This window comes from Artemia sp. Qi Xiang Cuo, chromosome 5 (genome assembly GCF_049724085.1).
Source record: "Artemia sp. Qi Xiang Cuo chromosome 5, ASM4972408v1, whole genome shotgun sequence".
NCBI classification, from domain to species: Eukaryota; Metazoa; Arthropoda; class Branchiopoda; order Anostraca; family Artemiidae; genus Artemia; species Artemia sp. Qi Xiang Cuo.
This window is the reverse complement of record NC_142798.1, coordinates 28,358,595-28,382,334: the sequence shown is the minus strand read 5'-3', so window position 1 is coordinate 28,382,334 and position 23,740 is coordinate 28,358,595. Positions and strand designations below refer to the sequence as shown.

The 23,740-nt window shown below is 36.8% G+C and overlaps 1 protein-coding gene across 1 annotated transcript in view; it reads right to left on the bottom strand.

Annotated features, from left to right (window-relative positions):
- Positions 1-3,757: 3,757 nt before the first annotated feature.
- Positions 3,758-23,740, bottom strand: part of LOC148952003 (uncharacterized) — a 55,467-nt gene continuing 35,484 nt past the window's right edge. Inside the window, exons 8-11 of the mRNA XM_089089474.1 lie at positions 22,470-22,619; positions 17,360-17,956; positions 11,157-11,432; positions 3,758-4,086 (exon numbers count right to left, since the gene is read on the bottom strand). Coding sequence (XP_088945600.1) covers positions 3,853-4,086; positions 11,157-11,432; positions 17,360-17,956; positions 22,470-22,619 — 1,257 coding nt within the window. The 3' untranslated portion in view covers positions 3,758-3,852. The remainder of the gene's footprint in view (positions 4,087-11,156; positions 11,433-17,359; positions 17,957-22,469; positions 22,620-23,740) is intronic.

Sequence of the window (23,740 nt, the reverse complement as noted above, 5' to 3'; positions counted from 1 at the left end):
GAAAGAGAGGTTAAGATGGCCAGGCCATGTTGACTCTTTACCACACACATTGTAAGTTGATAGTGGTAGTAGATAAGGTGCATTTCGACGGCAAATAGAGCTCGTATGTCGTCTCGAAGAACCCACAACTTTTTCTCTTGGATTTGTGAAACAAATACAAAATTTCAAAGGGTCAGATGTTGAATGGGCCTGGATACTTTGGAATCTACAACAAATTTCAGGCTGAAACCTGTAAATGAGGTAGTTTAGATACCAGCGGAACCTGCTGAGTTCCAAATATTTTGACCATCCAGATCAATAGATGGTTTCACAACTACAACATTTTCTTCATTTCAAGCCGATATGGGACGCCCTAAGTGTTTTCTCTGCAGTGAAACGATTTAAATTTCGAAGTCAATATTATTGCCTTAACGTAGCTCTCTAAACTACAAAAACATTATAGAGCCGACTTGCGCATGACAGAGAAACCTACAGAAAGTACATCCTACATTGTGGACAAAAATTTTTTACGCTTTTTGATCTCCCGTTGATTTTGAATTGAAGTTATCAAGTATTTTGGGCAATAGGTTGCATCAAGACTGGGCTGGGTAATTGTAGACAGAGAAAAGCCAAGACCAGATAGTCCAAGTAATTTAAAAGCAAATGTTTTAATGCCTGAGGCATGGGTAACTGGCAGGAGTATGAAGGACTCTCTTATTGGACACATACTTGTCAGGTTAGTTTTTGGAAAGGCATACCTGCCTAGAGTCTTAGGCATGCTGATCAAGAATTTAAAAAAGAGGCAAACAAGGCAGACCCGCCTATGGTCTTAAACCAAGCTTTGCTAGGTGAAGCGATTTTAGACATAAAGACAGTGTCCGGCGTATCCCCCCCCCCCCCTAGTTGGAATGCAGTGCCCCCATACCTTGATTCACACAAAAGACGTTTTTGTCTAATTTTTCTAGATTTAGTTGTATCGACATTCATTATTTTTGCACCTAATCAATTCATGAGGGGAATCGAATTTTCCGAAAGTCGTGATATATCTAGATTACTTTCCAAATCAGAAAATGACAGTTTGTAAATTTTCAGAAAAAATTTAGTGTCGTATCGAGAAAAATATAGATACACATATATAATTATTGCTCTTTTAAAGACATTAAAAAAACTATTTTTTTTTAACTGAAAGTAAGGAGCGACATTAAAACTTAAAACGAACAGACATTTTTAAAACAATAAAACTTTATCGTAAAGAGCGAGGCTTAGAGGAGGGGACAGCCCCTTTCTTATACGAAATAATTTCTGTTCGTTTCAATGTCACTGCTTACCTTCAGTTAAAAAACTTGTTTTTTTAAATTTAATTTCTGAACGTCTTTCAACTAATGTAGGGTCAAATTTGGCTGACCGCGCAGAAAATATTAAAACTAAATTTGCATATTAATTTTGGCAGATTTACACCGGACATGAAGGGTTACCTCCTCATCAATACCTTATTCTTTACGCAAAAGCTGTTAGCACTTTGAAAAAAACTTCGTATTCTAATTAAACCACCCCAGTTTTTCAATTTCAGTAAACAGTCAAACTTTAGCGTATATGGAAACCAAATAGTCAAACAAACCATATATGGCATAATTTCTTATCGTTTTTCAAATAATGCCGGTAAATCTGGCTAACCCTCTATGAAATATACCCCTCCCCTTCACAGAACTCCTCCGTGGAAATTTCATCCAACGTAAAATACACCCCCGTCAAATTCCATACAGACAGTTCCTTCCTCGCTGAGAAACGCCCCTCCCTGTAAAATTGCTTGCGGATGACCCACCCTGAAAAATTCTTCTTAACATTCTTTCATTTGAACAAGACTTTAATCTCTAATCGGTTTCTCGATCACTCCAAAAATGCCCCTTCCGTGGAAATTATTTCCCAGAAAATAAAACACGCGAAAAAAAAAAACCTTGATAATTCCCCCAGAACATCTCCACATAAAAAATTTGGCAAAGAAAATGCAAGAAAATTAAAAATAATTCGTATATTAATTATGTCGAAACCCCCAGTGTAACATTTCCCCCGGAATATTCACTCCCCAAGGAAGATTCTACCTATAGAATTCTATCCCAAGCACACTCCTCCCCCTAAAAAAAATGGCTGTATACTTACCAATAACAAATACTATACGTAAACAATGGGCGAATCTCATAACTTACAGGTCTCTCCCCACGGACTGTGGGGGATAATTTTCCACCTAAACACATAATTATTTAATCTTTCAACTATACTGAATAAAATGGCTATCGCAAAATTTTGATCAGATCATTTTGGGGGGAAAAGGGCATTGGAGGAGGCCCAGTTGCCCTCCAATCCTTTTGGTCACTTAAAAAGGGCACTAGAGCTTTCAATTTCTGTTCAAATGAGCCCTCTTCCAATATTCTAAGACCTTTGAGTCGATACGATTACCCTGAAAAAAAAAAAAAAAAAAAAAAAAAAAAAAAAAAAACAACGCATCCGTGAAATTTCTTCTGGCAAAAAATTCAAAATTCCAAATTTTCGCAGACAGGAGCTTGAAACCTCTATAATAGGGTTCTCTGACGCTGAATCTGATAGTGCGATTTTCATTAAGATTCTATGACTTTTAAAGGTTGTTTCTCCATTTTTTCAAAAATAAATTTTCTCAGACTCGTAACTTTTTTGGGTAATACTAAACTTAATAAAACTTATATATTTGAAATCATCATAAAAATTTCATTCTTTTGATATATCTATTGGTATAAAAATTCCTTTTTTTAGAGTTTCGGTTATTATTGAGCCGGGTCACTCCTTTTACAGTTCGTTACCACGAACTGTTTGACAAGATATAATTGAATGTTTGGTTCTCCCCAAACACGAACAAAGTTTACAAAAGGGTGATTAAAATTTGCTCTAACACAAGAATTGTGGTATAACATAAAGTGGTTCAACCATTCAATGAGATAAAAAAATAATAGTCACAATTGGCTTTATAATCGTTGTAGATAGAGCCGCGAATCTTAAACAAGAAAAAAACTGTAGTTTGTACATGTAATTACCTACTATTCGGCAGTAGAACTTTGTTAAAAGATTTATCATATTTTATTAAGTCTCGCTTGCATTTGGTGAGAACCAAGTTTAAGGCCACAATAATTCACGAGGGGAGCTAAAAACGTAAAAAAAGAATTATTCTTCTGTAATAGCTTTGCCATCGAAAAAAAAAAAACAAACTTTGCCACAAAAAAACAAGTCTTGTTTTTTTTAGCATTCGTACAAGCAGGGTCATTCCACAAAATGAAGAAAGCTTTTAATACCTTCAGGTACTAGAGATAAGAGTAGATCCGTCGACCAAGCGTACTCAGTACGGCGTCTAAACCTCATCTTGAGTAAAAAACATTAGATTGTATCTTTTTTAATTGGTCGATTTGACCGCCATTCCAGGTATATGATTTACGAATTGGCCATTCGTAATCAAAACACGCCATTTACATTTTTCACGGATTTAGTTTCGATGCCTATAGATTGCCACAGCCTAGCTGCATCAATTGGTAACGTCCGAGAAACGGCAAAAAAATATTTTCGAATCCTTATAAAGCACAAAACTGCATCATTTTCCATCCGCAGTTGCTCAAAATTTTGCTTACAATTAAAGCATTTAATTTGTGATGCCCAATTCCCATTTGAACACCAGAAGATAGATATATTGGATAATAAAAGGACACACAAAAGCTACTTAAAATAGTTCCTTTTTCTACAAACTCATAAATTGTCAACATTTTATCAACACCAGGTTTATTAATTATTCAATAAGAATATGCAGAATCACAAAATAATTAAAATTTAAAGATCGAATTCACTATCTTGAAACACTTATGATGGAGGAGGAGGTGGAGGAGGGGGGAGTACTGATGCAATTCCCCCTTGAGCATAGCCTCCCACATCACTTGATGTACTATCTGACTGACCTATTCGTGGGGGAGGAACACCTGAATAACCACTCCACCCTCCTTGGTACATCTGCATCATGTTGGGAGGCATTCCCATTCCAGCCATGGGATTCCATTGCTGCTGAGTGCTTTGTCCAGGATATCCCCATCCCATCATCTGAAAAAAAAAACAACACAAAAATGATTCTCAAATGATCTATTTTAAAACTTAATAAAACAAAACAAAAACCAAACAATAAACGATGCTTTCTCATTTATTTGGATCATTAGTTACTCAGGTACCAAAACTGGTCAAATCTAAGGCTTTACAAGAATTTCCGAAATACATAACTCGAATTTGACTTTTGTGACTTGTCATATCACCATGTCTCAATAACTCATGGTCGTACATAAGTTTATTAGAAAAGTAGATGTCAACATTTGCCAAAAAAAAACTAATAGCAAGAGGAAAAAAGAGAGCGAAAAATCTCATTTAAAATAGACCGATAATTTATTGTTTTGCAAAATGAAGAATCAAAAACGGAAAGAACCGCTTTCTGTATTCATACCACTACAACCATGCACTTGACAATTTATTACGTTTCTAAATCTATTAATTATATATAAATTAAAGCTCAACCTTTAATTTAGCTGATAATCACTAGCACACATGAAAAGTAACGACGGTTATTGTTATTTATGATGGAAAGTGGCAGACAAAAAAAGAAAACGATAGTAAAAGAAAAAATAAGGAGAGAAAACCTAAAGCAAAGTCGTTAAATGAAGTTGTTTAGTAAAATAAAATAAAAAGGGAAAAGCTTCGCTATTAACATTACAAAAAAACATGCACTTGAATGTATCCTTGCATAATTGTCCAGCACAAAGAAAAACACCAAAACATACCGAACAAAGGAAAAGCCCCTCTACAAAAGAAGAGTTCATAAAAACAAGTCAAATGCTCTTAGGATAGATGTGCTTGATTTTCTTTGTACGCCACCCACCCCAAACATGAATTATCAAATCAGACCAAGGGTTGTACCCAAGCGCGTTCGAACACACATGCTGTTATGAATAGCTTTAGGAATAGATGCACAGTAGACATCAGACATTTCTAAAATGAAGACTCATTCCTGAAGATACCAATAGTCTTCCATTAGATCTTGACCTGTCAAGACGTCTTGTTCTGAAATAAATGACGCTTGTGATTTTTAAGTGAAGACGCGAGATCAGCCTTGTGAACTTTTCTTTAGCAAGTACCAGTGCTAATCCTGGCTTAGGCGACCAGGTTTTAGTTGAAGATATAGTTTCCAATTCAAGGTCTGTCTTGTTTTTATTCCTTAGCCTAGAATGTCCCATCCTTGTAATGAATGCTACAGAAAATGTGGAACTGGGTCTTTCCAGTGCTCTAAGTGCAATGCTTGGTTGCACCCTGCTTGTGCTGGCATAACAAAAAGTAATCGCCTTAAAAACCCTAATTGGTTATGCGTTCAATGCCGAACGTCGATGGTTGAAAATGACGTGATTAATACCATCGATAATAAACCAGAAGTGGTTCAACCAATCGATCCCCTGTTATTTCGGATGAAGAAAATTCATCCATCTCCAACGAAAATCAACTTGAAATGATCGTTCGAAGTGGTATTACAAAACCCCCTACTATACCTTGTGCTTCGAGTAATGTCAACAACAGTTCTGATGGATCGATTGACTCTACAAAAATAACTACAACCCATCATTACCAAATTCCCCCCCAAATCAATGGCTTCAGTAATGGTGAATAGGCAAGCATTGCAGAAACCGCTAGTGTCTTCGAGCCCCATACCTGTGAAGATTGCATAAAAAAAGACGCGGAAATCGTCAATCTCAGGAAACGGATTACTAATCTTGAATTTCTTTATGATAGTTTATCTGATCTTTATGAACGTCATAAAAGTGATCTTTTCAAGGACAATGAGATCAAAATGTTAAAAGTCGGTTTTCAGCTAGCAATTGTTGATGCTATACATGAATTCAAATCCCCTACGTCGCCCAGTGTTTCTCCTTTAGCTGATACTTCTAATTTAAATATGCATTATCCAAATTCTTCAAGTTGCGTAAAAACTGTAAAACCCTTTGAATCTGAAAAATTCACTATATGTAATCAAGCAAGTGCTAGTGAACTTCCCTCGGCAGAGTTTTTTCAAGGGATTAAAAAGGTTACACAAACTAATCATTCTGACCTTGTTTTAACTTAAAATAATTTATTCATGAAATCCAGTGGTAATGACATCTTTAAAGATTGACAATAATCTTGAACTTACAAGCGTTAATTATCACCCAATGCAATAATATATTCAAAAAAATTAGTTCAGTGATCTTAAGTGTAATCAACCGAATATGTGCTTTAGTTTTTTAGACAGTAGATGTATGTCTAGTAATTGTAAATATCTACAAATTGGTAAGTTTCATGTTTTTAGCCGTTGTATGAATAATTTTTGCAAATACCCCCATGTTGATATCTGCAAACGCTTTTCAAGTGGAAGATGCTTTGGCTGTCCAAAACATAATATCAAATTGCCCATTAAGAGTCGTATTAGGTTCCACAAGCTGAGCCACAAAACCAACGTTTTTTAGGGCGACGCCGAAAGTATTCACGACCCCCCCCCCTCCCCTAGGTCGTGTTCCATTCAACTTTCAATCTTTTCCCCCTGCATACCCGATACAGCGCAGTATACCTCAGGAACCCATCCCTCGAAACAATCCTCCGCCCCATGTACGTACGCCTGCCCAGTCAGTCCAACCCCCACAAACACTTTACTCAATTCGGACCATCCCCAAACCCCCCCTTACTCATTTTCCAAATTTGACTTAGTACCAGATCACCCGGAAACCGTTCTCCCGTCCCGTGCACTTTATACCCCCTGGCTACCCAACCAGGATGACTCTGGTTTTAGAGTAAGCAGGCAGAATGATCCACAGTTAACACATCCATGCAAAATTTCTAAAACTTCAAATAGTAAGACGAATTCCTCCGCAGTTCCATCCCAACTTAATAGTGTTCCCATAATTTGTTCGCTGTCCTCCTTTTCTCTCAAGCCCGGTCCAGTCCCGCCTTTTAATAATGCCTCAAAACCACACCCTTACCCACAACACCCTTCTCACAAACTTCAATCCCAAATAACTCCATCACGAATTGAAAAAAAGTCCCAATACCCAAATCGGTTTAAATTTCCTACTTTCCTACTCACCAATGCTGAGAGCCTGAATTTTGACAAAATTAACGAACTCGAGGGTATATCTGAAATTCATAAAATTAATATTATTTCTGTGACAGACGTTCAGTCCCAGAACCCAGATTTCCTAAAAATTAGCAATTATACTCAATTTATAAAACTTCGCCCTCCCGACCACCCTCTCGGGAAAAAAGGGGGTGGTATATTATTTTTTGTCCGAGATAACCTCCAACCTAAACTCATCCTCACCCCCAACTTATCAGATTATGATGAAATTCTGTACCTGAGCCTTCGACCGAAAGTACTTCCCCGCTCTTTCAATTTAATTGTAACCGCCGTCTTTTATCATTCCCCTAACCAATGTATTGACCAGAAACGCAAATTTATCCAACAATTTCTTATAAGTGCTGACTTTGTGTTATCAAAGTATCCGAACGCTGGTATTTGCTTACTTGGTGATGCGAATGACCTGAGGATAGACTCTATCTGCACCTCTCTTAATATTAAACAACTGGTTAAAATATCTACAACAAAAGGTAACACCTCTCTGGATGTTATTTGTTCAAATATGAGTAAGTTTTATAACTCCCCGCAAGCACTGCCACCACTAGGAGGCAGTTACCACTAGTGTCTTCTTTTTTCTCCCTCCTCAGCCATTGAACATTCCTTTACTACCTCCATTGGGGTTTGCCATCCCCTCAGTGACGCAGGACTTTTTTCTTTTGGATCATGGCTGACAAGTGAAAGTTGGTCAGACCTTTATAATTCTAATAACCTTGATGGAAAAATTTTGATTTTTCAAAAAAAACTAATTGATTCCTATTCATTATGTTTCCCAGAAAAAAAAATCAAAAAGTGCTCCAGTGATAGACCTTACATAAATAATCACATAAAAATTTTAATCCGCAAGAAAATAAGCTTATTTAACAGGTGTAATTTAGCTGAAGCAAATAAGTTAATAAAGGAATTAAAAAGTCAAATTAGAAAAGCCGCCCGAGTCTATTATAAAAATAAAATTAAATACTTTTGCTGTTATAAACCAAAGAACTGGTACTCTGAAATTAAAAAACTTACCAGCAAGAGTCAAGAATAACTAAATTTTAATATAAATGAACCTCCAAAGACCACAGCTAATAACTTCAATAAGTTTCTGGCTTCTATTGTCCAGAGTCTCCCGCCACTATCTTATGAATTTCCAGATATTCCTGTTCCTTTTTCACTCCCACATATTTCTCCACTTGATGTTGTAAAAAAAATTGAAAAACTAAAACGATCAAGCATTTGCCCATTAGATATTCCTGTTCTTCTGATTAAAGCTTTCGGTGATTACCTCTCAAAACCCCTATCCACCCTGTTCAATGAAATTACCGAATCTGGACAGTTCCCTGAATATTGGAAACAAGGCTTTATTACCCCAATCAAAAAGAAAAATGGGAAGCCTGGTTTTGATGGCATTCGTCCTATTACCCTCACCTCGATTTTTTCAAAATTGTATGAAAGTTTTCTCGCAGACTGGCTTAAGATGAAAGTCCTCCCCCTCATTGATCTTAGACAGTTTGGTAATCTCAAATCCACGTCAACCTCTCAGTACCTGATCCATCTTGTTGATACCATGGGTAAACTACTTGAAAAACCTAACACTTGGCTTAATCTAATTTCTATTGATCTTCAAAAAGCTTTTGATTTGATTAACCACAATTTACTCATAGATAAACTTATAAATGAATTCCACATTGAAACTTTCCTTGTTAAGCTTGTTGCCTCTTTTCTTTCTAATAGATCTCAAGCAGTTAAATATTTAAATTGTTTCTCAGATTATCTCCCCATATTTAATGGCATTCCTCAGGGGACTATTCTAGGCCCTCTCCTTTTTTCACTTATGATTAATAACCTTTCAACCCTTTACGACAATAGATGGAAATTTGTCGATGACTTGACAGTTTTAGAGATATGTCATAAAAACATCTTTAGCAACCCAATGGGCATACTCCAAGATATTGCCTGTGAGGCCTCTTCCCTTGACATGACTGTTAACCCTTCTAAATCCGCAATAGTTTCAGTAAGTTCCCTTAAATCCCCTCCCCTTTTTCTTGCTCCTATACCTCCGGAAACTTCTGTCACATCTCTTAAACTCCTTGGTATTACAATTTCTTCTAATTTGAAATGGGATGCCCATATAAATAATATCCTACGACAAGCAAACTCCTCGCTTTCCCTCCTTAAACTTTTAAATAAATTCAGTTGCCCCCAATCACATTTACTACAAGTATACATTTCTTTTGTGCGTCCCATATTAGAGTACACTTGTCCTGTGTGGCACCCTGGCCTCTCTAATGAAGCAACACAAAAAATTGAAAATGTCCAAAAGAGAGCTCTAAGAATTATTTTTAAAGAGGGCAAGATACCGTATTTGTATTTGTTAAATATTTCAAACCTAGAGACCCTCGAGAGACGAAGAAATAATTTGTGCCTCCGTTTTGCAAAAAATGTCATAACAAACCCTCGGACGGCAAGTATTTTCCCCAAACGTCACTCCCAATCCAGATTACGGCCGCCTCGAGCTGTTTCTGATCCCATCCCTGTTTTTTCCCCCATTCACTGCGTTACTTCGACATATGAAAGAACTTTTGTCCCCTGTAGTACAGGAAAAATGAATAAAATGTCCCAATAGCTTCTTTTTTTTTCTTTTTTTTGTCTCCCCCCCCCTTCTTGACCAGTTTTTATTTTTTAACTCTTTTATTAACTTACTGTAGTTGGATTATTGACACTTTCTTAGTGTCTCTTTTAATTCATATGCATTTATGTCTCGCTCTTTTTTTTCTGTGTATATGCGTTTATTCCCCCCCCTCCCTTTTTTTATGTCTGTTATAAATATTTTTACGATTCGTATTTGTGTAAGTTTATTTTGATCAGTTTTTATCTTTTTAATTTAATTTTTAAAGTTTTAATTATTGACTGTTAAATGATTGTTCATTATGATTTTTCCATTTCGTTGTTGTTGTTTCATTTTTGCCAGTTTTTAGTGCAACCATTTATGTTGTCGACTCCGAAGTCCGAATTCGGCCCTTTGTGGGCTTGTGATAGTGATCTTTTTGAAATAAATATCTTACCTTATCTTACCTGAAGTGACCCTGGAAAATTTACCACAGTTTTCAACGCAAAAACGTTTGAAATAAAACTGCCAGCTAAGCAACTGTCGCAATTAGAGAGTAAAGGTGGAGATATTTAACCAAGCATTCCTTAAGACTCTTGGGAATATTAAGAGGTATTCAAAAAAGCAAGTGGGAGTGCTATGAAGCATTAAAGACTAGCATCCGATGGAAATCGTATTGCACTTATACATCTTTTACGACTTAAAGTCTGAAATACGAATGGTTATTGAAGCCATTACATGTATTGGGAATTTTCGAAATCATCTCACCTAAACAGAAAGGGTCGATCCTCTAGTTTACCAAAATTGCGAGAAAGCCTTGGAAACAAGGAGGCATCTAATAAAGGAACGACGAGCATGGATTAAATTCAAGTTAAAGATGTTTCATAAACTGGAAGTTAAGCTGGAAACATTAATAGGAACAGTAAAATCCGGCAGCTGTCAAAATATATGACAAGGATGGGTAAACTAATATTAGATCCCCACCATTAATTAGGTTGTAGCTTTCTTTGGGGGGGGGGCGGGCGGTATCGAGGCAATGGGCCTTTTATGGCCTAAGCCATAAAACTTTACAAAATGCAAGTAAAATTGCTTACATGTAAGTTTGTTACTTTTGTACGAGTCGGACAAAATTTCGGAGGGGGGGGGGGAGAAGGGATAAAAATCTTAGCCATTATTGTCACTCGTAAAATATATTTGATAAAGTAGAAACATTAACTTAAGTAAACTTTAAATATTGAATAAATACGAGCATAACAACAGAATGTCTCATGGATACCTCAAAATTCCTCAAGTAATCAAAAGACTCCAGAGAATACTTTGGAACTTTCTATAATAAAAAGTTCTCTAAAAAAAAAACAGAAAAAAGCGACAACCAAAAATTACCGATTGTTGTTGCTGCTGCTGATATTGGCTCTGTTGAGGAGACTGTTGCTGCTGCTGATACTGGCTCTGTTGAGCAGACTGTTGCTGCTGCTGATACTGGCTCTGTTGCTTCTGGTCCATCATTGTTCCACTTATTTGCATCATACCACCAGGAGGTGGGGGTGGCGGGGCAGTGGATTCAGTACCAGGAGGTGGCGGAACACCCGACGGTCTTTGAAGTAGGGATGAGCCCCAGCTTTTGTGCTGCTGCTGTTGCTGTGGTTGAGACTCTTGTTCCTGCAAGAGAAGGAAGTATAGTTGGTTTGCGACTTATACAAATGATTTTTTTTTTTAATTTACGTAAATCTTGAATTTAATAGCTTAGTTTCAGCGTTCATGTCTAATAATATTAAACTGTTAAATTGAATTCAAAGCTAAACTTTTACAGAGCCAAAAAGCAAATAAATAACAAACAAACATAATAACAACCAGACACATTAAGAAAAGCTTATTGAAAAGGCTATACATTCTCGATTTCTTGATTTTCTTAATTCTGAACATTTTTTTCGAGGCTCTCAGTTTGGTTCTGGAATTTTCATGAGAGATGCATGTGCAACTCTCATGAATTATTTGCATTCATCTCTTGATCCTGGTCTGATACCTGCCTCTGTGTTTCTTGATGTGCGAAAAGCATTCGACTCATTAACACACAAGATTCTTCTTCAGAAATTGACCCCTATTTGTATAAGATGTAGTGCTTATTCTTGGTTTCTTTCGTATTTATCTGGTCGTCTTTTGGTTGGTTCGCAAATTTATAATCCTTCCAAATTAGAGCTTTGCGTTCCGCAAGGATCTATTGTTTTGCCAATATTTTTTTAAATCTATGTGAATGACCTTGTTAATGCGGCTATAAGTTCAAAACCAACGATTTGCTGTCGTCTTTGTCAAACAGCCTCAGGCACTATGACAAGATTTCGTCTTTTACTGATAGACTTAATGCTTTTGTTGGTAACAGTACTCATGGCACAACCGGCAGAGATGAGTCCGATCTTTGTTCAAAGATGACAGCCCTTTTAAAAGAGTTATCCAGGGGTTTGATATAAATCAACTTGCTTTAAATGTTGGATAATCATGTTTTCTCAAGAGTCTCAAAGGCTTGTCCATATAAAATGATGAAATACATGCATCAAGAGGTTCTTTAAGTAAAGCTAAAGATCGTTAGGTTTGATTTCTAGGCATCTTGCTTGAAGAAAAAGCTTTCATTTAAGTATCATATTGACCCGATCAAGATGAAAGTCTCCAGGAGTGATAAAACCAATTATTAATAACAAAATAAAACCAACTTTATTAAAAAAAATTTCTTTTGTACTTAATATTGAAAATAAACTTTAAAATTATAGTAAAATTTTGAACTGATGAGCTTTCAGCAATTAACATCATTATACATCAAATATTCAGTTTAATTTATTAGCTCTTTCTAAAGTTGTTCAAGACGAATATAGTTTCACTACAAACAAGAGTTTGGATACTGCCCCCTTCCTTAACTGTAAAAACCAAAAGCCTACTGCGTCACTGGCGCTTCACCGAAAACGAATTATATTGCAAATATTTTCTTTTCCAGTTCTTGCAGCATTGAAAATAAGAATAAAATTACAGTGAAATAAATTCTTGAACTGATGGATCTTTCAACAATTAATATCATTATACATCAAATATTCAATTTGATGTTGTTTATACTTTCCATGACTGTTTAAGACGCATATAGTTTTTAGTAAAGCAACAATGAGGCAGTAGGTTTTAGACTTTTACAGTGAGAAGGAGGGGATATCGGAACCCGAGTTTGCGGTAATATTTGTTCGTCTCAATCTTCAAGTCCGCATTACATTTAGGTATCAATCGTTTCAAAGGTTGCAGATTCATGATTCCTTGTTCCTATTGTATAATTGTTTGCATCAGTTGCTCGTTTACTTTCGATTCGTTTTGAGTTCAATGTATAAATCGTTGGCAGAATATTCTCTTTCGTTTTAAATCATTACTTGTATGTTGTTTGGTATGATTGTCTATTTAATTTCTGTTCGTTTTGAGTTTGAATTTTAACAGGTATTTGTATTTGCTGAGCTTAATTTTAAAATGGCCTTTACTTTTCTTTAAAGAGCTTATTTTTCGGAAAGTTTTTTTCAACTAATTTCCGTTCGTTTTTAATTGTAAAAAATTTCAAGTTTTTAAAAATTCCTTATTTCAAAATGCAACTTAAAAAAAATGTTCATCAAAATATCAAAGCCGGTATCAAAGTAGCAATATCGAATTGAAAAAATGGGTTTGTGTCTACCTCGGAGTTTTTATTATTTGATTTTGGAACTATTTTTAACAAAATGGCTATCCGAAAGTTTTTATCGGATGGGTATGGGGAAAAATGGCGTGGGTGTGGGGGCTAATTGCCCTTCGGTCTCTTTTGACTCTTTAAAAGTGAACTAGAAATTTCTATTTTCAATCAAATGAGAGCCCTCTCTGAAGTTTATACGAGCATCCCTTCTATAAGAACCATCTATACCCCAGAGCAAAATTTATAACGCCTGTTCCAGAGCCCTGGGGGTTGTGTCGACCCCACAGTTTCAGTTGCTGATGTTTGAAAAATTTTTAACAAAATGGTCACCTCAAATTTTTATCGGATGGGTTTATCCATTTGATAAACCCAAAGGGATGGAGGGTGGGAGTGGCTAGTTGCACTCGATCTTTTTTACTCTGAAAACATGAACTAGAACTTTTAATTTCCATTCAAATGAGCCCTCTCTGAAGTTTATACGAGCATCCCTTTCATAAGAACCATATACGGCCCCAGTACATAGCTTACAATGCCTGCCCTCTCCGAAGTTTATACAAGAATCCCTTCCATTAGAACTATATATGCCCCCAGAGCATTACTTACAACACCTGTCTCCGGGCCCTAGGGAGTTGTGTCGACCCCAGTTTTCATTAGATGATCTTTTAACTATTAAAAAAAATGACTATCTTAAAGTTCTTATCGGATGGGTTTGAGGAAAAAAAGGCATGGCGGGGGGGGGGGTCTAGTTGCCCTTTGATATCTTTTGACTCTTTCAAAGCGAACCAGAATTTTCAATTTCCAATCAAATGAGCCCTCTCCGAAGTTTATACGAGCATATCTTCCATAAGAACCGTATATGCCCCCAGAGCCATACTTACAACGCCTGCCCCAGGCCCTGGGAGGTTGCGTCGACAAAGGAGTTTTCTTATCTGACCTTTGAACTATTTTTAACGAAATAGCCAAACGTAAAGGAGTTTTTGTTATATGATCTTTGAACTATTTTTAACAAAATGGCTACCTTAATTTATTTTTTGATGTATTGGGGGAAAATGGGCTTAAGGGGGGGGGGGCTAGTTGCCCTCCGATCACTTTTGACTCTTAAAAGGGCATTACAACTCTTAATTTCCAATCCAATGAGCCCCCTTTGAAGTGTGGGTCAAAGGGCGTGTGTTTTTTTAGGGGGGGGGGGGCTAATTGCCCTCGGATATCTTTTGACTCCTAAAAAGTGAACTAGAACTTTCAATTTCCAATCAAATGAGCCCTCTCTGAAATTTATACGAGCATCCCTTTCATAAGAACCATATACGCCCCAAGGACAACACTTACAACACCTATCCCCCGGGCCCTGGGGGCTGTGTTGACACCTGAATTTGTTGTTATCTAATTTTTGAACAGTTTTCAAAAAACTGACGATCTCAAAATTTGTAGCGGATGAGTTTGGGGAAAAAGGGCGTGGGGGGAGAAGACTAGTTGCCCTTAAATCTCTTGACTCTTAAAAAGTGAAGTAGAACTTTCAATTTCCAATCAAATGAGCCCTCTATGAAGTTTATACGATCATCCCTTTCATAAGAACCATACATAAGAACCTTTAGGGCAAAACTTAGAATGCCTTCCCTCGGGCCCTGGGGGGTTGCATTGACACCGAAGTTCTCTTATCCGACCTTTGAACTATTTTTAATAAAGTGTCTATCTCCAAACTTTCATCAGATGGGTTTGGAAAAAAGGCGTGGGGGGAGAGGGGGGGGGGGGGCTAGTTTCCCTCCGATCTCTTTTGATTATTAAAAAGTGAGCTCGAAATTTCAATTCCCAATCAAGTGAGCCCCCTCTGAAGTTTATACGATCATCCATTTCATAAGAACCATACATGCCCCATGGCATAACCAACAGCACCTGCCCCGGGCCCTGGGGGGTTGTGTTGACACCTGAGTTTTTGTTATCTGATCTTTGAACTATTTTTAACAAAATAGCTATCTCAGAATTTATATCGGATACATTTGGCGGAAAAGGCCGTGAGGGGGGGGGGGGGCTGGTTACCCTCCGATATCTTTTGACTCTTAAAAAATGAACTAGAACTTTCAATTTCCAATCAAAAGAGCCCTCTCTGAAGTTTATACGAGCATTCCTTCGATAAGAACCATATAGGCCCCCAGAGCATAACTTATAGCCCTTACCCTGAAGACTGTGGGGGAGTGTCCTACTGAAAGATATGATTTCCAAAACCTTCGACCACGTTGAACAAAATGGCTATCTCAAATTTTAATTGGATGTGTTTGGGGAAACGGTGGGCGTGGAAGGGGTGTTAGTTACCTTCCAATCACTTTCGACTATTAAAAAGGTTACTATCCATTTAAATTTCCAATCGAATGAGCCCTTTTTGAAGTTTCTACGACAACACTTTCTATAAAAAACCTTATATGCCCCCCGGGCATAAGTTACAGCCAATGCCCTGAGGGCTGGGGGGTCTTCATCCCCGAAGACCTAATTTCCAGAATTTTCAACTACGTTGAACAAAATGGCTATCCCAAAATTTTAATTGGACGTGTTTGGGAAAAAGGTGGGCGTGAAAGAGGGTTTAGTTGCCCTTCAATCACTTTTGACTATTAAAAAGGGCACTAGCCCTTTGAATTTCCAATCGAATGAGCCCTTTTTGAAGTTTCTACGACAAAAGCTTTCTAAAAAAGCTTATATGCCCCCAGGGCATAACTTACAACCCTTGCCCTGAGGGCTGTGTCATCCTCAAAAACATAATTTCTATCCAGAAATCAACTGCGTAGAACAAAATGGCTATCACAAAATTTTGATTGGATGTGTTTGGGGAAATGGTGGGCGTGGAAGGGGTGTAAGTTGCCTTCATATCACGTGTGACCCTTAAAAAGGGCACTAGAGCTCTCGATTTCCAATCGAATGAGCCCCCTTCCGAAGTTTATGCGATGACCCCTTCCATACGAAGTGCCTCTGAAAAAAAACCCAACAACATTGGAGCCGTATGGCCTTTACTATAGGCAACGCTATAGGGTTGCCTGATTCATCACTTCCTGCACTTCCCAATAATTTACAGCTTCCCCAAACTCCGTCATTTCGGTCGGACTTCAACCCTTTGATAGCTTTTAATATGACCCGGGAACATGCTGCCGAAAAAGCTACCACTCATTGGGCCTCTTCAAAAAGAATATCGAAGAATTTCTAGTTACGAATTGATTTTTTTTTTTTGTCTCTCATGAGGTTGATGTCTGGATTGGTTTTAAATGTTTGTAATAAGATTTAGAAATACTTCAGCTTTATTGACTGTTTGGTTTAAAATGCTCCCTTGCCTAGCTTGTAATTTTGGGGATTTTTGAGGTGAGAGATTGGACTTCGTTTTTTTTTCTCTTGGTCATGGAGCCTTAGGGAGGAAACCATGTTCAAGTATTTTATTTCAAATTTATTGCTGAATAAACTCTGAAAAAACATGAGTAAGGCTAAGGCTACGTCTAAACTATAAAATAGCTTCTAAAATAGCTGTCTAAGCACGAAATAGTTGCTTCTTTTTTTCTAGCTTGTTACGATTAAGCGTCCAGCGTTTAATGCTTGTCACTGTTTTAAATGTACATAGCTCCTAGAGCTACAACATAATGGTCGTATATGCGTCTCCCAAGAGAGCATCCAGGGTACAAGAGAGCAGAAGAATTGACGTATAAAATAAGCAATCAACGCCCTAACAAGAAAATATTCGAACAATAACATGTCTTTCTTCAAGTTTAACTGAGAAGTGAATAGCAATTCTCAACTTGTTCCCTCTTAAATTTTTACTAATGCACTTAGGATAATTATGTTTAAGGGTTGCGCTAGAGGGTTTTAAGAGAAAAATCCGGAAAAATTAGTCGTAGGGAAGAATGTAATTAAGCATATAAAATTTTATTACCTTTTGGGTTTCAGCTTGGGAAGCAGTAGAAGACGTACCATATCCTTGCAATAGAGATCGCTGGTTCATTCCTCCTCCAGGAACACCGGGACGTGAAGCACCTGGAGCTCCTGGACGTAGAGTCCCTGGAGCCACAGGACGTAGAGCACCAGGAGCCCCAGGACGGAAAGGACTTGGAGCACCAGGACGTGAAGGAGGAGCAAATCGATTGCCCTGAGTGCCAATGGGCATACCGGGACGCATTTGTGGCCTTGTTCCAAACGACGGTCTTTGAACGTTTCCTTCCTCCATTTTCAATCTTGGTGCCTTCCAAGGTTCCATCTGAGGGGGGGGAGCCGTGTAAGTATTAAGGAGTGAGGTTGGGGGACCTCCTAGGCCACTTGGTGGAGGACCTCGTAGAAGCATACCAGCTGCTGGAGCAGCAGGAGGATTAGCTAATAAAGAAGTAGCGGGCGTGGCTTGACCGATAGCTTTCATTGGACCAGGACGATTAAATAAATTGCTAGCACTGAAACGAGGTGCACCTTGCTGACCAGCCATCCCCGGAGTCTTAACAGCGGGCGGCGTTTCACCAAGTTCCGCCATCAAGGACATATACTGAAAAAGAAAAAAAATGTTTTACGTCCAAATATTTTTTTTAACTGCTTTACATCTTTGAAACAAAACGATACCAATTATACTGAATAAACTGATTGTAGTCCACCTTTTTTAGGAAGCTTTAAAGGAAAACTTAAACCACTACTTAAAATTCAAACTCAAAAGTAGTAAACATATTTTGACCACGAATTCTTTCTTTTCAATAAAAGAATCTTACAACCACGTTTCTTCTTTTGAAAAATACATACTGAAATAAAATAATCAAGTTCTGTATTTAAATATGTATCAAGATAGGAAATTTAAATAAAGATGAGATTAGCCTCTCATAAAAAAAAAAAAAAAAAATTAAAGCCAAAATAACAAAAAAGAAACAAAAGAAAAGAGAAAAAGAAAACAAATATCTGGTTTGTCTCAAAGCAAGGTGTCTTTGGTGCGGATGAAAAACCAAGAAATGGAAGCAGAAATAGCAAAGAACCCCAGAACGAAAAAAAAGAATGAAAACGAGGAAAATAACAACCAGTGAAAAAATACAAGAGAACTATGCAAATATTTCGGTCGAGACCTCTGCTCAAGCGTCTTCAGCGCAGAATAAAATACAGATAAGAGTCCAAAGGAGAATATAAAAAATCATGCCTTAAAACAAACGCTAAACTTAAAAAAAGACCCTTTCCAAGTAACGATGAAAGGATAATTGAATAGAAATCCGACATTGACGGACATTTCAAAGTTTCATTTTATGTAAAGCTGATTTAAAGGCTAATCGCTTACCAGGCAAGGTATTATCAAAGATCCTATTAGGTTGTGAAACAAGATTTTGTGGATCGATATAAAAACAATCGGATAAGTTCATTATAAATGGGGCTTACATAAGTTTCTCCAGTATCTCTATTAATACTGGGTAATCAATCCTGGATAATAATGGGGATAATCTATCCACTAAATCATACTTCATACTTGTCAATGGCCTTAGATCAGTTTATCCACTCGATTTTTTTTTTTAGATTATCTATAATAGCCCGTTCAGATGCATGAGGAAAAGCTTAAAAACCGATCTGTTTTTCCCGTAGTTCCGATCTATTTTGGGGCCAGGAATTTTTTCTAGTTTCCATAAGGTACCAATCGGTTTTTCATCTGTCGTCAAACAAAAATGAGCAAGCATTTTTGAAAGCGGAAAGCATGTCAACTTTCAAGCACGCGAAAGTTCGAGAATTGGTGGTACTTATCCAGAACAATCAGTCTTTATCCAACACAAGTAATCCTTCATATAAAATAACACTAAAGGGGAAGATACTTCCCCTTTAGCAAGAAATACACTTGGCTTAGAGGCTTGGCGCGTACAAGTGAATGTTATCTGTGCTTTTTACGAAAAATTTTGCACCTATCCTTTGTATACTTTTCCTTCGTATCGATCAGAAAACTCTTCATAGTTTTCCCATACGTCTAAACGGACCATAATATGATATTTAACTTTTTTGACAGTAATTGCTTATTTTCATTTATTCTGTGCTTTCGTTTTTTAAACCATGCCCTTTATGGTAGTGCGATTGATTATATACATGCGCAAAGACATTGAAAGAAAGAACGAACTAAAATATAGAATAGAATATTACTAATTCACTAAAACAGTATAAAACTAGCATTCGTACACCACAAGAAAATTCAGAAAGCAGTACGAAAACAGAAGGTGTGCATTTAAAAAAAGGCTTGACAACGTTTAATTTAGAAATCTCCGTGATAGAGCATATCATAATAAATTAAGCATAAATACACAAAGAAACTTTAAAAGGGCAAAAGCCTATTATCAAAATAGGGTACACGATTTTTTTACGTAATGGTCGACATAACTGTACATGTCTATTTCGACACCCCCTGGTCTTTGCATCCAAAGTATTGTAAGCAGAGATTTGGACCCGTGCCTGTCTGAGCTTGGAGATTTTAATATCCGCATATATTGTGCGTTTTATCGAATAATCCCTACCCCGGAACGAATCCTTGAACACATAACAGAGACAAATATCAAAATGAAAAACACAGCAGCGGGTCTACGACCATATTTCGCCTGTATAAAACTAGGCGTCTTCAAAACTAAATATAGAAGAAATTAATTAAAAGAGTAAAGATAAAATGTAAAATAATCTACAAAATGTAAAACTAAAAACAATGAAAAATAATTTCAAACCAATGTCTATACATACAATTAATCGTACCGCCACACACCAAAGAGTATTGATATGAACAATTACCAAAACTCTTGTGAACACACTAAAGCAACTGGATAAAAAATAAGAAATTAATTTTTTTGTTGTGAAACAATATTTCTGTTGGCATTCGATGCTGCGATTTTTTTTGCTCTTGCATTTACTTTAGTCCCCTGGTGATTTTACGAGAATTACTAACTATGGGTTCATTTTTAAGAAATATTAGAAATTGAGTCAATATATAAATATTCCGTGTCAAGAGTGGTCGCTGACCTATTTTTATACACATTCATCTTTATGAATTTAGAACATTATTTACTAATATTAATGGTTTAATTAATTATATATATATTGATAAATTTAATTTATTACATTATATCACTATTGTGCCGTAACTGACACAGACTAATAACGAGTTTCCAAATTCTTTGCGTTCTAACCTTGTACTGGGGAGAATTTCCTGAAGGAGGAACAAGACGTTGGTGGGAGTCGAAGTTGAGGTATTGGAGCTCAAAATTCGCAGTCAGATAATGTCTTCCCTTTAACGTTATGCTGAGTTTTGTCAAACCGTCAAAGTAAGTCTTGTATTGGGAGGGAATTTCCGTAAAATAGGAGAAGTCCTGTTAAGAGCTGAGGCTTTTGAGTTGAAAATCTATAGTTAGACCATATCTTTTTTGAATGACATAAGGTTGGGTCTTGTCAAACCTTCACCTTAAGTACAGTAGCACAGCTTTTTTTTAAGTGGGTTCAAGATTTGAACACTGATCTTTGGTTGATTGAGGACGCCACAAAGAACAAGCGTATTCAAGACAGAGCCTAGCGTAGGAACAGTAAAACTAATTTAAGACTCTGGATTGGTACACCAAATCGTTTGGATTTCAAGAGGATACTGTGTATAGGAACAATTTAATTCGGCGGGAAGTCCGTGTCTCCACTTGAGATAAGTTATTTGAGCATATGCAATTTACTCCAAAACATGTTATATATGGATAGGACTTTATATTACTTCTTTTAGGTATTCTAGTTTAACAACGTCAAGATCATCTTTTAATTTGATCGAACCATCATTCCTAGTCAAATCGTCAGAAGACTTCCCACGACGGTCAGCATTCAATAAAACTTTAAATACAGTTTAAAAAAACAAGATACCCAGTACCCAGTGTTCTCAAGGTATTTAGTATCCTAAGGAGCATCACAAGATACCCAAAAAATTTAACGTGTCGCCATTAGAGACAGCTACACATTGTTAAAGTTAAGATATGAAGCTAGCTAACATACCAAGGACGAAATTCCAGGCATTTACAGTCTTTGTATCATTTATAACAGTTCCGTGATATAAAACTTCACCAGTGTCAGCAAATTAAAGTTCAATGGACGAATCCTTAAATTTTTAAATACTTCAAAACTGTAACCAAAATACAAAATAGAAAAAAAGAAAGTGCAATGGAAGTAGAAGTGCGGAAACTCGAGTGCGGAGAATTTTGATTCATACCTGCTTGACACAAGATGCCAGGTCTTCTCCCTCAAAGACTGGCGACCCTTGACGTAAATATAGCAAAGAAACTGACAAGGTCATGCATTGCCTTAACCTCAAGCGGCTTTGTAATGGAAGTCGTTAGTAATGGAGGTGTTGAGTAAGAGAAGGCATTGAAATGACAAAAAAAGGCGATGTGAGGTATTTTTAGGTTTGAACTTACAGCCCGATCAAAATGCAGAACTACCTGATGTTATTGACCAAATTCAACTGAACTCTGATTTTGACTAAATCCATCATTAGGAGTTAGCAAAACCTGCATTTTAATCGAATTTAAATTCAACTGATCCCATTTCCTATATTATTCATTTCCATTATCCTCATTATCTATGTCTCATAATTTAGCAAAACCTCATAAAGAATAGACCTTTACAAGGCTAATTCTGGTTAGTTTAGTGATATCCAAAGTCTCATCGAGACTGGAGCGAAATACAGAAAAGACAAAAACTAGTTAATCAGTATTAAATCTCGATGAAATAGCGTGTGATAACAAATTAAAAATAAACACAAAATAATTTTATTTCTGTGACAAATACAGCACATAATTTCTAATTGTGGATGCCTGCCCTTAATTTTTCAGGCTACCTTCGGTCTCGTTGTTGAGAATCTTGAGTAATTGATTTTGGAGCTACAAATCATTTACCCTAGTCAGAGACCCCGTACTTAGCTATAGCAACAAGGATGGGACATATATAATAAGAAATTTGGAGCTTCACAGAAACTATTGCAATCCATTTATTGAATTTCATTAGAATTTATTGCAAGGGGTCCTTTAACTTACCTCTTCGTCAATGTTGCCTTTATCTCCTCCATCAAACGGCAGAGCCAATCCTCCAGGTGGCTTTTGCACTTTACAATCCTTGGCTATATGTCCTGCACCACCGCAAATTGTACATATTATATTATGGGTCACGTTAGGTTTGTCTTGACACTAAAACAAAAGACAAACATTAGGCATATGGCATTTCACTTCAACTTTGGTTAAACACTATAAAAAAATACACGAAGATTATAGTACCATGGACTTCTCAAAAGGATATTAATACATATAAATTGAATTACAATACGAAAGTCCAGTGACCGCTAGAGATACGAGCAAACGCTTAGCCTGCGTCTGCCATTTACCCTAAAGAATAGGTTACTTCACCTAACCTCACCCTTATTCCATGCCTATCTACCTTAGTCCGGCCATAGGATGGATGAATGATAGACCATCTATCAACAATTGAAATGACATCATTTTTATACAGTTCTGGAAAAGGCTTATGTTAGCTTTGCCTCTCACTGGGACTATCTGTCTTGTCTTTTTCTCTAATTAGCCATGGCATGGCTCTTAACCTTTTCATCACAGTTCACCAACTTGATTTTAAGCTAAGGGGAATTCTTTATATCCCACTCTTGATCCTCTGGCCCTTTTTGAGATTAGCTAGGTAAATAATTTTTTAAGTTAAATTGGGCAGTTCAAAATTATTTCTATTAGGTAATTTTCAACTAAAATTTAACATGTTGACTGTGGATGTTAATCAAAATATCTTAGCAAAGACTTAATAACAGTATACTTTTTGAATTGAATTTCTGGCCCTTTTCTCATATCCCTCCCTTAGTATGTGTCACAGAAAAACAGTGGATGACGAACCAAACAAACGTAGTGACAAGATTTATGTGAAGTATAATAATAAATCGGTGCAGTTTGCTGGTTGAGCATCGAAACAATAATAAATGGCATCATTCCTGACGTCAGTCCTGAAGAAAGCAACCAGCTTTTGGAGCTACGCACTGCAAACGTCGGTCTTGTCAGTGGTAGTTGCCTGGGCATTGGTAACATAGAAACAGACAAAAAGGATCAGTGAAATAACCAAACTTTATTTTCTGTCATGAATCCCTTTAAGATCAAGAATCTTATGAATCACTTCTTTCGCAAATTATTCCAGATCAAACCATTCGTTTCCTGGACTATTTTCTTGTTTTAATTTGAAAGTAGTTCAAGTATGTACGAGTCTTTAAATTTTTTTTTTTTTCAACCTGTAGATTAAGCAAATGGGTAGTAGCCTG